At 41.7% G+C, this 13819-nt stretch overlaps 1 protein-coding gene across 1 annotated transcript in view; it reads right to left on the bottom strand.

Annotated features, from left to right (window-relative positions):
* MTAP (methylthioadenosine phosphorylase) overlaps positions 1-8693 on the bottom strand; it is a 41372-nt gene extending 32679 nt beyond the window's left edge. The window contains exons 1-2 of the mRNA XM_011369729.2: positions 8534-8693; positions 84-170 (exon numbers count right to left, since the gene is read on the bottom strand). Of these exons, the coding sequence (XP_011368031.1) occupies positions 84-170; positions 8534-8566 (120 nt within the window). The 5' untranslated portion in view covers positions 8567-8693. The remainder of the gene's footprint in view (positions 1-83; positions 171-8533) is intronic.
* Between the last annotated feature and the right edge of the window lie 5126 nt (positions 8694-13819).

The following is a 13819-nucleotide window of genomic DNA, read 5'->3' as shown; positions in this document are numbered from 1 at the left end:
AAAAAAAAAAAAATTTAACTTAAAAATCAAGCCAGCAAGGAGAAAAGTAAAGGCTATTGTGTCTCCATTAACTAGGCATTCACCTTGCCAAATGGAGTATCCACATATTTTTCGGTTCTTCCTTCTAAGATTTCTGGATCATCCAGGCCTGTTCCACCAATTATTCCAATCTAAGAGAGACAATAAAAAAACAAAAAAACAAAAAAAACAAAAAAAAACCATATTTGATCAGTTTTCATTAAAAATGAAGTCATTATTTTAAGCAAATTTGTTTACTCATATGCTCTTCTCCATTCCTGCTATACCCTAATTATTTTTAAAAACCTAAAATTACTGAAAAACAAACATTCAACAAACATTTGAAGACCTCTATAGTCCAGAAACAACCAAAGTGTGAGTCACCTTTTTGGATGATATCACCTTTATTGCGGACAATTTGAATAACAAATTAGCACATGAAGTTACTTTTATTAGCTTAAGTAGAAAACCAAACCTAAAAATAAGCAAATGTGGCTGTAGAAAGTATTTTCTAACCAATTTCAAATTCTCTACTAAATGGGATAGAAATATTCTGTACAGCCCTTTTGTAATGATTTATCATCATTACTCCATTTGATAATGAAACGAGAGATTTTCTTTCCTGTGCCACTAAAATTACAGAGCTGTAAGGGATCACAGATAGAGGAATCTGGAATAGCATGAAAAGTTAGTCTCATGTTAAGTTTATGAAATCCGAATGTCATTCATATGTGTGTAAATATAAATAAGCAATTCAAAGGTAGGAATAACTTAACATTCCTTGTCTTCAGGGATTAAACAGAGATAAAAAAAAAAAAACCTGGTCCTATCATCTAGACTTAATCTAATTTAATGACTAATAAACACAAATGAGAACAAGACTAATCTGTTAGTTAAAAATTGAATATCTGAAATTGTTAGGAAGGCTTCCCCGGGCTGATACTTCCTAAGGGATAAATAGTATTTAAATTATCAGCAACAGATGACACTTTACTAAGAAATCTAATGGAAAGTGACCTGAGCATTTTTTTCCCAATGAAAAGCTTTAAATCTCATGTCATTTTAGTAAAATTTCCACTAAATGCAAGAAAGTAGCTATTTGAGAAAAACTCCAAAGAATTAACTGAACAGCTGAATAATTTTCAGATCAGATTAACATGTTGATTTATATTGATATGTGGGAAAATGGTTACCTCTCTGGCCTTCAGTTTCCTAGAAAAAAGTCAACAAGACAGGAAATAAGGGTAATTTTGAGCTTTTACCAAAGACCTGCCTGTTACATAATTTGGAACTCTTAAGTGTCCCCACAACTTCCTCAAGGGGCTAAGTTAGTTTTTTGGCGCCACCTTGTGGCACATTCTGGAAACCCAGCAGGTTAAGTACTCTACTACACCAATCCATTTCTCTCCGGCCTTTTTACAATTTAACATCATAAAGACTAACCAATATTACAGTTTTCAAATCAACAGAAATGGTCACTCAAGTTAGCACATTTAAATCATGCCAGTTCAATAGAAATTTTTTTAAAAAATCATACTGTTTAATGCAATCCTAACGCCTCCTTTGGCTGGCTTCTCTATTTTATCCTTCAAGTACTCCGAAGCACTACAAACAAGAGGTGGCTGATAAACTGTCTGGCCCATATCATCACCCTGGATCACAGAACTGAAATGCTGACTCAAAAATTACTCTCAGCTTGCTCATCCATTGATGAAACAATCTTCCCTCCCTCTCCCCCCTCCCAATTTATTACCATGTTGACTTGGCTGTTTCTAGATGTTCACCAGGCCATAGCATCTCACATCCGGATTCAAGACTGGACTCAGACTCATATATACAAAACAAACCTAACTTTGTTTTGGAACCGCACTCTTAGTTTAGCTCAACATTGCAGCAGTGGATAAGAAATGCTAATTCGAGGTCCTGCTGAACTTGAACTTCAGTGACCTTGAAGTTCAGTGCCTCAGAAGCCCCACGTTCTAGTCCACACCACCCTGGCTGCATGATGACCCCGCATTAGGTAGCTGGTTACAGCCCGCAGCAAGGAACATGTAGTACTGGGCATGAAAGCAAGAGCTACTACTGTGAACCTAAAAGGCCAGGACGGAGTCTCTAGCACGGGAATTATCTGCAGGAGAGGCCATCCAGTCATCCAACTGGCTCTAGTTGTTTATGGAAACCCATACCTTGCAAGGTATACAGGACAAGTGTAGCAACTGAGTAGTGCCACACGAAGGAACTGAATTTCTAACCATTTTCTAGAGGCTGCAGATGGAGGCCAGCAGTGCCAGGATGTGGCAATGTCGCCACCTGCTGACTCCAAAGCAAAGTACCAGTAGGACTGAAACTCAAGCACAGATGGCCTAATTCTGCAGTCTTTCTAGAGCCTCTAAATTCAACAGTCAACTCAGTACCAGCCTTAGTAATAAAGTAACTGTCTGAGCTCTTACATGTCACAGGCACTATGCTATCTGCTTTGGCGGCCTTACTGCATTTGACCTTCACAACTATTCTACAAGATAAGGCCCTATGGTATTATACCCACTTTACAAAAGATAAAAAAGAAAACATAAAAATTAAGAACTTTGTCCATGAGCAAATCTTAAGGAGCAAAGTTGGAATAGGAGTCCAGGCTTTTCATGTTCAAGGACTATCTATCATACTTATCTTATTAGAAAAGTTTTCCTGACTCCATGTTATGAGAAAACTGATGCTCAGAAAGGTTGAATTTTGGACCAAGGTCACAGAGCAAGCACAGAAACATGACTCTGAGTGTCTAAGTGAGCCACTTCTGAGGGGCAGGGGGCTCTCTATCGGTGACCTCGTCCATACTCAGGAAGCAATGACAAGACTCTACTGGGCCTTCTGGGCCAGTAGCGTCAGCCGTCAGTGCAGGTTGCCAAGGTTGCCTAGGAAATATGTTCAAGCACTGAGATGGCATTCCTGGGCAAATTCTGCCCAGCCAGGACTTCATTATACAAGATAAAGTTTTGAATAGGGATCCATGGCCAATCAAGGTCATTGCTAGATTTTAACAACTGGTGGTTCATCGCATACTCTTCCACTGACAGACCACCAAGTCAATCTCCTTAAAAAGAGTTTGATACTGTGAACATTTCATCTAAATGTTGAATTACAGAATGGTTACTTACAGCAATGGTGAATGGGCTCAAACTAATCCCTATCCTCCAGTTCCTCTGGTACCTAGACCCAGGATATTTCATACCCTGCTTGGTTTCAAGAACCACTCATCACCCCTGAGGCCTAGACACATTACCTTAAGAAACCAAGCACGCCTAGAATGCTATGATGGTGTTCTCAAAACACCAGAAGCCCGAATAGTTGAGACTAGCTCCTGCCAAGGAGATGAGCTGCCTCTGAGTGCTCCGAGCTCATGATGAGGTAAGAGCCAGAGGTCAAGCTGGCACAGTCCCTGACCTGAGCATTTCAGTCCTTCAGCTCTGGTCACCACTGACAAGCTTGGCAAGCACAGAACACAGAAATGTCCTCTTTTCTGGGCCCAACTCCCAGATCTTTGCAAAATCCCAGGGTGGGGAGAGTGTGGTTAAACATCTAAGTCTGGGAGGCCTGTTCAAAACGTGCATGGGTCTGTTCTTGGCCCATGAATATAGCTGGAGGCTTCACCTCTGACAAGATACCCTGTTCGTAAGCCACCCTTATGGGTGACAGTTATGGGAGCAACTGTGTCTCCCAAATCTGGATGATATCCTAACCCCCAATACCTCAGAATGTGACTGTTTTTGGAAATAGGGTCTTTGTAAATGAGGTCTTTTTTTGCGGGGGCGGGGGGGCGGAATCCATTATGACTGGTGACCTTAAAAGTGACTAGGACACAGACATACAGAAGGAAGACCATGTAAAGATACAGAAAAACGATGGTGATCCGCCAGCCAAGGAGCGAGGCTTCAGATGAAACTGACCCCGCTGACATCTTCATTTTTAACTTTTAGCCTCCAGAAATGTGAGGAAACTTCTGCTGCTTAAGCCACCCAGTCTGTGGTACTTAGCAAATAAATTAAGTAACACTGCATTTTGGTCAGAAATAACTGAGGGCTTAAAACATCCATGGTTTTTACTTAACCAACCTCCCCTTGTAAAGTCAAGATAATATTCTAATGGGCAGACACCTCTTGAAGATACAGTTCACCTCCTAAAATGGTCAATTATTTTTTGAAGATTTTCCTCAAAGCTTCTATTCTCTAAAGCTCTCCTGCACTTGAAGAGCAGCAGGATCCTTCTCAGTATGCCTACTGGGTCAGCTGCTGGACCCTAGACTCATCCAAGGAGCTTTCAATACCAAAGCCCAGAGTCCAGAGGTTCTGATGAACAGGGCAAGGCAGTTTGTTTTCTTAAAGCTCCTTAGGTGGTTCTAATGTGCAGCCAGAATTGAGCACCCCTCTCCAGGACCTAGATCATGAAATTCTAAAATCTGGGCTAGCTGAATGTCATAGGCTGAATAATGGCCCCTGAAAGAGATCCTGTCTTCCTCCTAATTCTCAGAACCTCTGACTGTTACTTTATGTGACTAAGAATTTTAGAATGGCAAGATTATCCCGGATTATCTGGGCGGGCTCTAAATGTAATCACAAGGATCTTTATAAGATTATCGAATGAGGAAGACCTAACAACAGAAGCAGAGGGAGAAAAGGCAATGTGATTCAGGCTGTGAGCCAAGGAATGCCTGTGACCTCTAGAACCTGGAAAAGGCAAGGAAACATTTCTCCTTAGATGCTCCAAGAGGATCTGCTCTGCCCAACTGACACCTTGATTTTAGCCCCATAGGACTCATTCTGGACTTTTGACCTCCAGAACTGTAAGAGAATACATGTGTATTGTTTTAAGCCATCCAGTTTGTGGTGATTATTACAGCAGCCACAGGAAACTAGTATACTAAGAATCACCTGAAGAGCTTGTTAAAATGCAGGTTACCAGCCTTTTCAAAGCTCTCTTGGTCAGTGATTGTCACAAGTTAGCGGACATCTGAATAGACTGAGGCTTCTCTAAAACCAGATTGCTGATCCCCACTCGCTAGCGTTTTGAATTCAGTGGGACTGAGGCAGGGCCCAAGAATGTGCATTTCTAACAAATTCCCAGGTGGGTGCAGATGTATCCTGTTTTGAGAATCACAGCTTTGGATGCTTCCAAGGCACAGAAATAACAAGATTATAATCAGTTAAGGATCTAAGGTCCAATGCACACAGAGATTTATGATACACCTGCTTCTGCACGTGTACCTGTAGGCGTACTTCATTTTATTGTGTTTCGCTTTACTGCACTTCAGATACTGGGTTTTGTTTTGTTTTTACAAATTGAAGGGAAAACACTCCACCAACAAAAAGATTACAACTCAACTGCAGTGGTGTGGGACCAAACCCACAATATCTGAGGCAGGCCTGTATAAGGTAAGATTTTCCCTTAATCTGTACAATTACGAGAATCAAATGAAATAATACGTTAATGTCTGTCAGTTTCTGTACACCCTCCCAGTTGCAGCAAAAACAAACAAAATAAAAATAAACTTCCTCAAAGCAACAACAAAAAAAAGCTCCTTATCTCCTGGTTTTTCCCTGCTGGTCAGGACACAAACCTGGTTGCTCTTGTATCTCCAAGCCAGGTAGTCTATCTCTGGGATTTAGCCCAGAGTCCCTCAACCAAGTGTGAACTGGCTCTCCTGGGGATGTCTAGAACCCATAAGAACATTTCTGGTAGCCGCAATGATTGGCAGGAGTGCTACTGGTATTTTGTAGGGAGGAGCCAAGGATGCACTGTATGTCTTGCAATACTCAGAAAAGTCCCACAAAAGGAGGAACTGTCCTGCTCAAAATGCCATTGTGTCCCTAGGCAAAAAAATGAAGGCTCATTGGTCATTTCTAGTTGGAGCCTGTGGGTTGTCCTCCAGTTTCTGAGGATCACTTGAGGACTTCTGATCTGAAAGCCTTTGCCAGCCACACTCAGAGAGCCAAGAGGAGAGCTTAAGAGGTCCATTCTCCACAGTCTAGACTCCATGACTTACCCATCCCCCTTAACATCATTCTGTTGATGGTACTACCCACCCGCAATTGGCCCATATCCCCTCCGTGTCACAGCCATAACCAAATCAACCATGATTAACAAGACTTACTTATTTTTGATCCCTCAGAGCAAAGCTAGGAAGCTGCCAGGGAGAGCCCCAGCCTGTTGGAGGAAGCCTCGAGAATGCCCTTCCTGGATGCCAAAGACCCATTTAGCCTTCTGCGTGGTCAAGCGTAGCACCTGCCATAGCTGATGCTGGAGGTCTTCCCAGAAAATGGCTGTTGTTAGTACTTTGGGAGAGCATCCAGTGGGAGAGCATCCAGGGAGGCCACCTGCTTTATTTACTCAGTCCACATTCACTCTTCCTTAAGGCTGCATAATCTCTTTACTTATACAATAAATCGGGGCACAGAGGTCACATGTCAGATTCAGAAATGCCTCATGACATCTCGTTGGTGGCATGCCAAGCTATAGGCCCAACTGTATCACTATCTAGGGAAAACTGTGTAATGCTGGACACCTCAGTTGACCTTTCTGGGCCTCAGCTTTATGTCCACAGAAAGGTGTTTGCGTGGCTATCTGGTCTTCAGGAACGTTTGTTCCTGCTCTACATTCCATAATCTCAGGATAGGATAAGGTTTTTATTAGCCTACTTTGCTCCAGACACTAGCACCTTGCATTTTCTGTATAGGATGTTTCCACAGCAGTCTGTGGAATTTGCTGTTGGCATCATGGATTCTCCACAGCAAAGGTGTTACCTTTCTAACTTCAAAGACAGAAAGCAGCAGGCAGGCCTAGCACTACTTGTACTTCTTAATTTTATATTCAGCAGCTCGCCAAGACTAAAAATATACATCATTCAATATTTACATCAGGGCTCTAATCACAGTGCCCATTCTTCACTGAAATACACTGCACTGATTTTACAGAGAAACTGTGTTGCAGGGAGGATGATGAACCAGATTAAAATGAGACTTTTAAATACCATCTCTCTATTTTTAATATCACTTTAAATAAATTCCTGTAAGGAAAAGGTGATAGTTTCCTGCTTGCTCACTGAAAGCCATGGCCTAATGATCCCTATCATAATTTCATTGTTGGAGAAAAGATATTCAAAATTAACCTCAGCTCTCACACGTATAAGCAGTACTATTTAATAAGTTTCAACCATGTGCCAGGTAGACAATGCAATTCTAAATGCCCCAGCAAACCCTCCAGTAAAATCTCCAATTTATAGATGGGAACCTATGGAACTCCCTTACTTTGCACATGAACTTCAGAAAAATTTCTGCCTTGTTCTCCGTGACTGGTAAGAGAATAGCATTCTAAAAATATTTTTGAATGCAAGATTCTTTCCAAAATGGCAAATGGAGTTTCATAAGTGTGACTGGAACACTCCACACTCCACTCCCTTTCATAACTGTCTCATTAAGAGCTGCAAGGGCCTAATAAACTAATAATCACTCTGGCTGATAACGCACTGACTGTAGAGATGTGCTTTCTCCCCCGGAGAAGTGAACACAAAGCAAGGAACCAAGAGCTACTCGGAGAAGGAGGCAAGTCTCCTTATCCTATCCGCCAAAATTTCTAAAGTCAAACAAGTTAACTGACTTCTTAGCCAATGATAAACAGCTGAGAAGAGATCTCAAGTTTCATCAACAATTCTTCCGTAAGCACTGTAATTCTGCACCCTCTCCCCGGACACCAACAAGGAAAGAAGTGTTTAAAAGCCACAGGGAAGCTCGTTGCACAGCCTTCAGAACTCATGCCCTCCTCAGGGTAAAGATCCTACCCCACAATGGTCTCTGAAGTCCGAGGGCAAAAGGAAACTGATCTCTAACTTTTAAGGTTGCAAACAAAGCAGTTTAAAGGTAAGGGCCTCCAAACAGGGAGTCGCTCTGCACTTTATTGCAGAAGTGCAAAAAAAAAAAAAAAAAAAAAAAAGCCTCAGGGGAAAACTTCAAAGGTAGGCCTAGGTTTGGAAGGAAAAAAAAAAAAAACAAACGCCGGAAGCTTTGTGAAAGAGTAAGCACGCAGTTCTCCCACGTGGGCCGCGGGCAGTGAGCAGAGTCAGGGCGGAAGCCTGAGTCCAACAGGACACGAGGAGACTGCCAGCTGCAGACACACCGCTAGCCGCAGCCGGACGCATCGCCGCGGAAAGGGGTGGTGTCCGGGAAAGGTTGGGGCGCCGGCGGGGCTCTGGCCCACTGTCCCTCTGCCCCTCCCCAAAGGTCTTGCCCACGTCCTGCACGGTGCGGGCAGGGAGCAAAGACCAAAGGTGGAAAGTGCAGGTTTGCAAGCGTTCCCTCTAACCCCGCTCACCGCCTTTGGTCTAACCCGCCCGGGGTGCAGTGCCCTAGACCCTTCCAGCCGCCGCAGGGGCGCACAGGCAGCGCGCACCGCCCCGAGGCGCGGTCCCCGGAGCGGGAGCGAGAGAGCACCCGGTAGCGCGGATCGCAGCTGCCGGAATGGCTAATCTCACCTTCACGGCCGTGGGGCTGGCACCCGGGACCATTTCTCCGGCAGGACGATGCTGCGGGGACAGACGCGCGGGGCCGAGAAGCCGACCGGGTTAAAGCGCGGAGCGCAGAGCAGAGCAGCGGGGACTGTCGGGAGGCTCTGGCTCCGCCTCTTCCTCCCCGGGAGAGCTGGATTGACAGCTAGTGTGGGCTCTCCCCCGCCACCCCCTTCCTCAGTATGAGGTCCTCGCGTCCCGCCTCTTTTGCAGAGCTTTCCGGTTCTCTGTGAGGGGTTTGTCCCTCCACCCCCAGTTATAACTAACGGGTTCAAGATAATGATAATAATGAAGACCGTTTACTGAGAGTTTGTCTGGTTTCAGACCATAAAGTGCTCCGCACTTTAATCAGCTCCTTTAACTTTAACAAGAATCCTACAAGGAAAGCAGCACTGCCTGCTCTGCCTTGCGTCCGCGGCCTCATCTGTAAAATCAGGCTCGTCTGCGTTCCAGAAGTTCTCGCGGGAGGGAGAATCGTCACCTAGAGGGAACAAACTGTGGTTTACTCATCTTTAGTTTGCGGGAAGGCTTTTAAGAGGATGAGACACTGCCTAATGCCCACCCAGCCTGATTCATCAGGGCCAGGACCGTCTTTAAACACTCCTCGCCCCAGCCAGTATGCATTACATCTAGATTCAGAATCCAGACGCTTGTCCTCATCATTTCACACTGGCTGGCACCTCCGACACACACACACACACACACACACACACACACACACACACACACACACACTCTCTATCTCTCTCTCTCTCTCTCTCTCTCTCTCTCTCTCTCTCTCTCCCTCTCCCTCTCTTTCCCTCTCTCTCTTCCCCTTTCACTGGGATAATGCCTTACTCTCAAAATCCTCCTGCCTTCTCTACAGGGATAATCCAATTTAATCTCCCTTGGCGGATTAAGTTTTTCTAAACAAAATACTGGCTGTAATATTGAGACACAGAAATGTTGCAAATTACTTGGGGTGGGAGGATGGCTGTGGAAATATATACTTTTCCGTTTCTTTACAGCAGCAAAACACTAAAATGGGACACAAGTATCATTTCGTTCAAAATATCACTGTGCAGACGCTGCCCATACAACCTATTACTTAAACAGGAAAGGCTTTCACTCTTTCGTTATTATTTGCTTTAGGTCTACAATGTCAAGTTTTCTTTCTTCTATTGAAGTTATAAAACTATATCTTTTAAGTTATAAAATGAAGTGGCAAAAAAATGGATCGGGGTGCTCCTTTGAAAGGGCAGGAGTCTGGAATCCTTCAGGGATGCAGTTTTCTAGGAACCTCTGTGCTTATCGCTCTATTGGGGAGCAGAAGCCCATTATGGGGGTGGGGGACGACTGCAGGGACACAGATACCTGGGTTTTACGGCTGCTACATAATTATAGTATCTTGACAATGTAATCAGCAAGTCCACTTTCTACTCAGCACTGCCTCTCTTCCCAAATTTAGACCCTGTAAACAAATTAGATCCTGTAAGCATTAAAGACTCCTAGACAGAGAAGGAGTTGGGAACTTGGAAGGGGATAAACTGAACATCTGGACTTGCCTACTATAACTCGCAGGTCAGGACTCAAGCATTTGCTCTCGAGCATGTGATGTCTATAAAGGGAAAGCTGGCCCAAATCTAGTCTGTTTTTTGAGTGGTGTAGTTCACAAGCTGTTTCTGGGGTGGGGGAGGGGTAATAGCATTTCTAGATAAAATGTAAGCAATTTTCTAACCTCTTCTAAGAAACCAAGCACCTACCTACCAGCGAATCATCAGGCACTATTTTGTTCTTTTTGTATGAGACATGTAGTTCAAGATAAGACCTACCTCTCAAGGGGACTCTGTTTTTATCGTGTATTATGAGAAAAAAGCATATAAATACTAAGATGCATGGGACTAGCCAACTATAGGTAAACTGAACTCACAATAGCTACTACAGGGTTTTCTGAATAAAGTAATCCATTTTAGAAAAATGTCAAAATAAGTTTTCAGGAAGTTAAAAACAATATTCAAACAAATACATAGTCAGCCTGTATATATTGTCAGAGATGTATTTAACTCATTAGTAAAGGAACCAACAGAATGGCAAAGCATATTCAAAGTGAGGTTTAAAATGCCGAAACAGCAGAAAAGAATGCTAGAATGAGAGAAAAATTAGATGCAAAGTGATTTATGTTTTAAAGGCAATAAAACAGTAACCTTTGGGTTATCTTTTCTATGAACAGATACTTTTTGCATCTTTAACTGCATGGTGGTGGTGGGGTAGGGTGGTGGGGCAGTGGGTGATGGGGGGATGAGGGAATTGCAACAAACAGCCTAACTAACACAGCCTGAATCCTTGTCAATAGGAAACAATAAAACAAAATTACAGGCCTTAGGTCAGGGGTCAGCAAACATTGCCTACTAAGAAGCAAAAAATGTAAAGCTTGTGTAAAGCTGTGTAAAGCTTGAAAATATAGACAATATCTAATTGAATTAGCATGACTGTATTCCAATATGACTTTATGGACACTAAAATTCAAATTTCACATACTTTTCACAAGTGCAAAATATTTTTCTTCTTTATATTTCCCCCCAATCACTTAAGATTATAAAAACCATTCTTAGTTTGAAGCTATGTAAAAACAGGTGGAGAGCTGTTTTGACTGAGGGCATGGGCCATTGTTGGCCACTTTCCTTCCAGAAGCAGATGACCCTTGGGTAGACTTGTTGGACAATGCTTTAATGTGTCTTCGAAAAGACAGACAGAAATCTTTTGGGCTTATTTCCAAGTTTGGGATAATTTTTTTCTTAATCTCTAGAATGAAAAGAAGGCAACATTTCTAATAGTGTTTTCCCTTTTGGATTGGTATGAGGAGTCTTCAGTAGACAGTAGGTGTCTCAAAAGTCTATGAAAGTAGCATCCTACCCTATCCTTCTGTTCTTGCCTTATAAATTCTCTTTGTTTACCTGTACCCTTGTTTTTCTAAAGGATATTATAAAGAAGTACCTAGGCCACCTTATAACAATTCTAACTATGAAATGGTATGGCTAGTTCAATAGCTTCTTCTTTTTTCTTATAATCCCTCTTATATACCTCACCAAGTTCTAGCACCTAGCCAACAGGGTACTGAGATGGTGTTGCCAATAGCTGTCCATACCAGATCTTTGGCAATGGTTCTTCAGTGTCTCACAGTTCCGTTGAGGGGAACACCTGCAATAATATATGTCTTTAAACATGACTAAATTACATGCTAATTTTGAAGACTTCTCCAAATCATTCCAGGATCATCAATTATTCAAGAGGAAATATTCACACAAATGCATGAAAAGTATCATCTCAGCCAACCATACCAGCATTCCCACTGAATGGTCCCATCTCTGTTCCTGAGGGTGTCAAAGATAGATGGGTGCTACAAAATAGATCCAAGCTGGTTGGTATCCCCTCCTTATCTAGGCATGTTAAAGCTGTTAAGTTGTCATGGCTGAAACAACTCACATAAATCCCCACCACCTCGTAGAAATTTGAGTCAAAACAAAAATTATAAACAACCTGAGAATATCCTTGCAGATCCCCAATTCTGTGTTACTCAGATCTTATTACAACACTATATCACAGATACAACAAGAAGGGACTTTTTGGCCACTATTTTGTTGGATTAGATTATGGCATTGGAAGCTTAGGGGAAAAGCTGAAAGTTCTATTAGTAAGCAGCCTCTCTGGATATAGTAGAACATTGTCAAAAAAAATACCTTAAGAAGGCCCTATGAGCCTTTGTAATTAGCTAGTTATAAATTAAGAGATAGTTCAATGTTTCTTGCAACTATTCCTGGTATAAAAGTAATAGTTTAACTGATGGGATGGATATATAGAGTTAAAAAATATCTGGGCATAAAAGCAGCTGTTGTTATTGAAGTCCTTGCATTCATTTCTGGCCTGACAATAGTAAGCTGTGGGTAAAAAATTATTTGTTATATTTCTGAGTAATATAAATCTTCCCATAAGTATATAAATAATTCAATTTCAAAAAAATTTGAGTTCTTGGAAACATTTTGCTTTAGGTATTGTAAATTTGTCCTGTCAGGAATTTGAAATAGATAAAAATGAAAGAAAAAAATGTTAAAAAATTTTAAATGCTTAAAATGTTTAATTGAATATAATTACAAAAGAAGACTGGGGGAAATTATTCTGTTCAATATAAAAATATTAATCCAATAACTAAAAGAAAAAAGTGATGCTATTTCTAATCATGCCTAATTCAGAAATAGAGTAGCAAAATTTGTAAGTTGAACAAAAACTTAAGTAAGGTTTGTTTTTGATTTTGTGACCTTAATAAATTGAGTGTTAATTTAAAAACCAAATAACTTGTAATCACTTCTTTATACACACAGAGCCCTCGACTCCAGAATATTAAACATAAAAACAAAATGCTCACATTGATTATTTCACGAAGAGCAGAAATTCTGGCCACATTGAAGAGCACAAGGAACAGTCTAGAGGTGAGGAAAACAGATAGCAGATACCTCCTTCATGAAGTTTGGGTGAAAAAGGAGGAGACATTGCAACATGATAAGAAAAGAATAGGAAAAGTCAATGTGTTTCCCGCCCCCCCCCCTTCCATTTAATGATGGGAGAGTTTTAAATATATTTGCAAGTAGCGGGGTAGAAGTTCACACAGAAAAGACTGGAAGAGACTAATAGAGAGGGATGGCTAATGGGGCAAGATCACAGAGAATCCTGGAGGAATGGCATGAGAAGTACTGATGGGGGGCATAGTCCCATATCAGAGGACAGAGACATGAGTCTGGAAGAAAGGAGATAAGAATGGGGGCTCTAGATAAATTTAAAAGTAGGTGTTGTGAACCTACAGAAGATCATTCTTGATGGTCTATTTTTTTTTTTTTTAAATTAAGTGCGAGGTGGGTGTTGCATAATGGGTTTAAGGATAGATGGCAAATTTTTGGCATGGTTGTGGGACTGTGTCAGATTAGGGACCACGAATTTGAAATGGTACCCATTTACAAGGGGAAAGGAAGAAATGTTCTACCTTTTTAGCTATTTCAGCTTGTCTAATAAATCCACATGAGACATGTTAACAAGAGAAAATAATCAAATTTAATTACATGCATGTATGGGAAGCCCATATACATGACAGAGTCAGAGACACCCATATACTTGAAAGGTTCAGAGACAGAAAGGTAAAATAAGACATATACGACATCATGAGCTAAGGAATGTCATAAGAGGCCTGGGGAGTTAGAGGGGAAGAGATAATTCATAGATTGATAA

The sequence above is a fragment of the Pteropus vampyrus genome, unplaced genomic scaffold (genome assembly GCF_000151845.1).
Source record: "Pteropus vampyrus isolate Shadow unplaced genomic scaffold, Pvam_2.0 Scaffold153, whole genome shotgun sequence".
Taxonomy (NCBI): Eukaryota; Metazoa; Chordata; class Mammalia; order Chiroptera; family Pteropodidae; genus Pteropus; species Pteropus vampyrus.
This window is presented reverse-complemented; position numbering and strand designations above follow the sequence as displayed.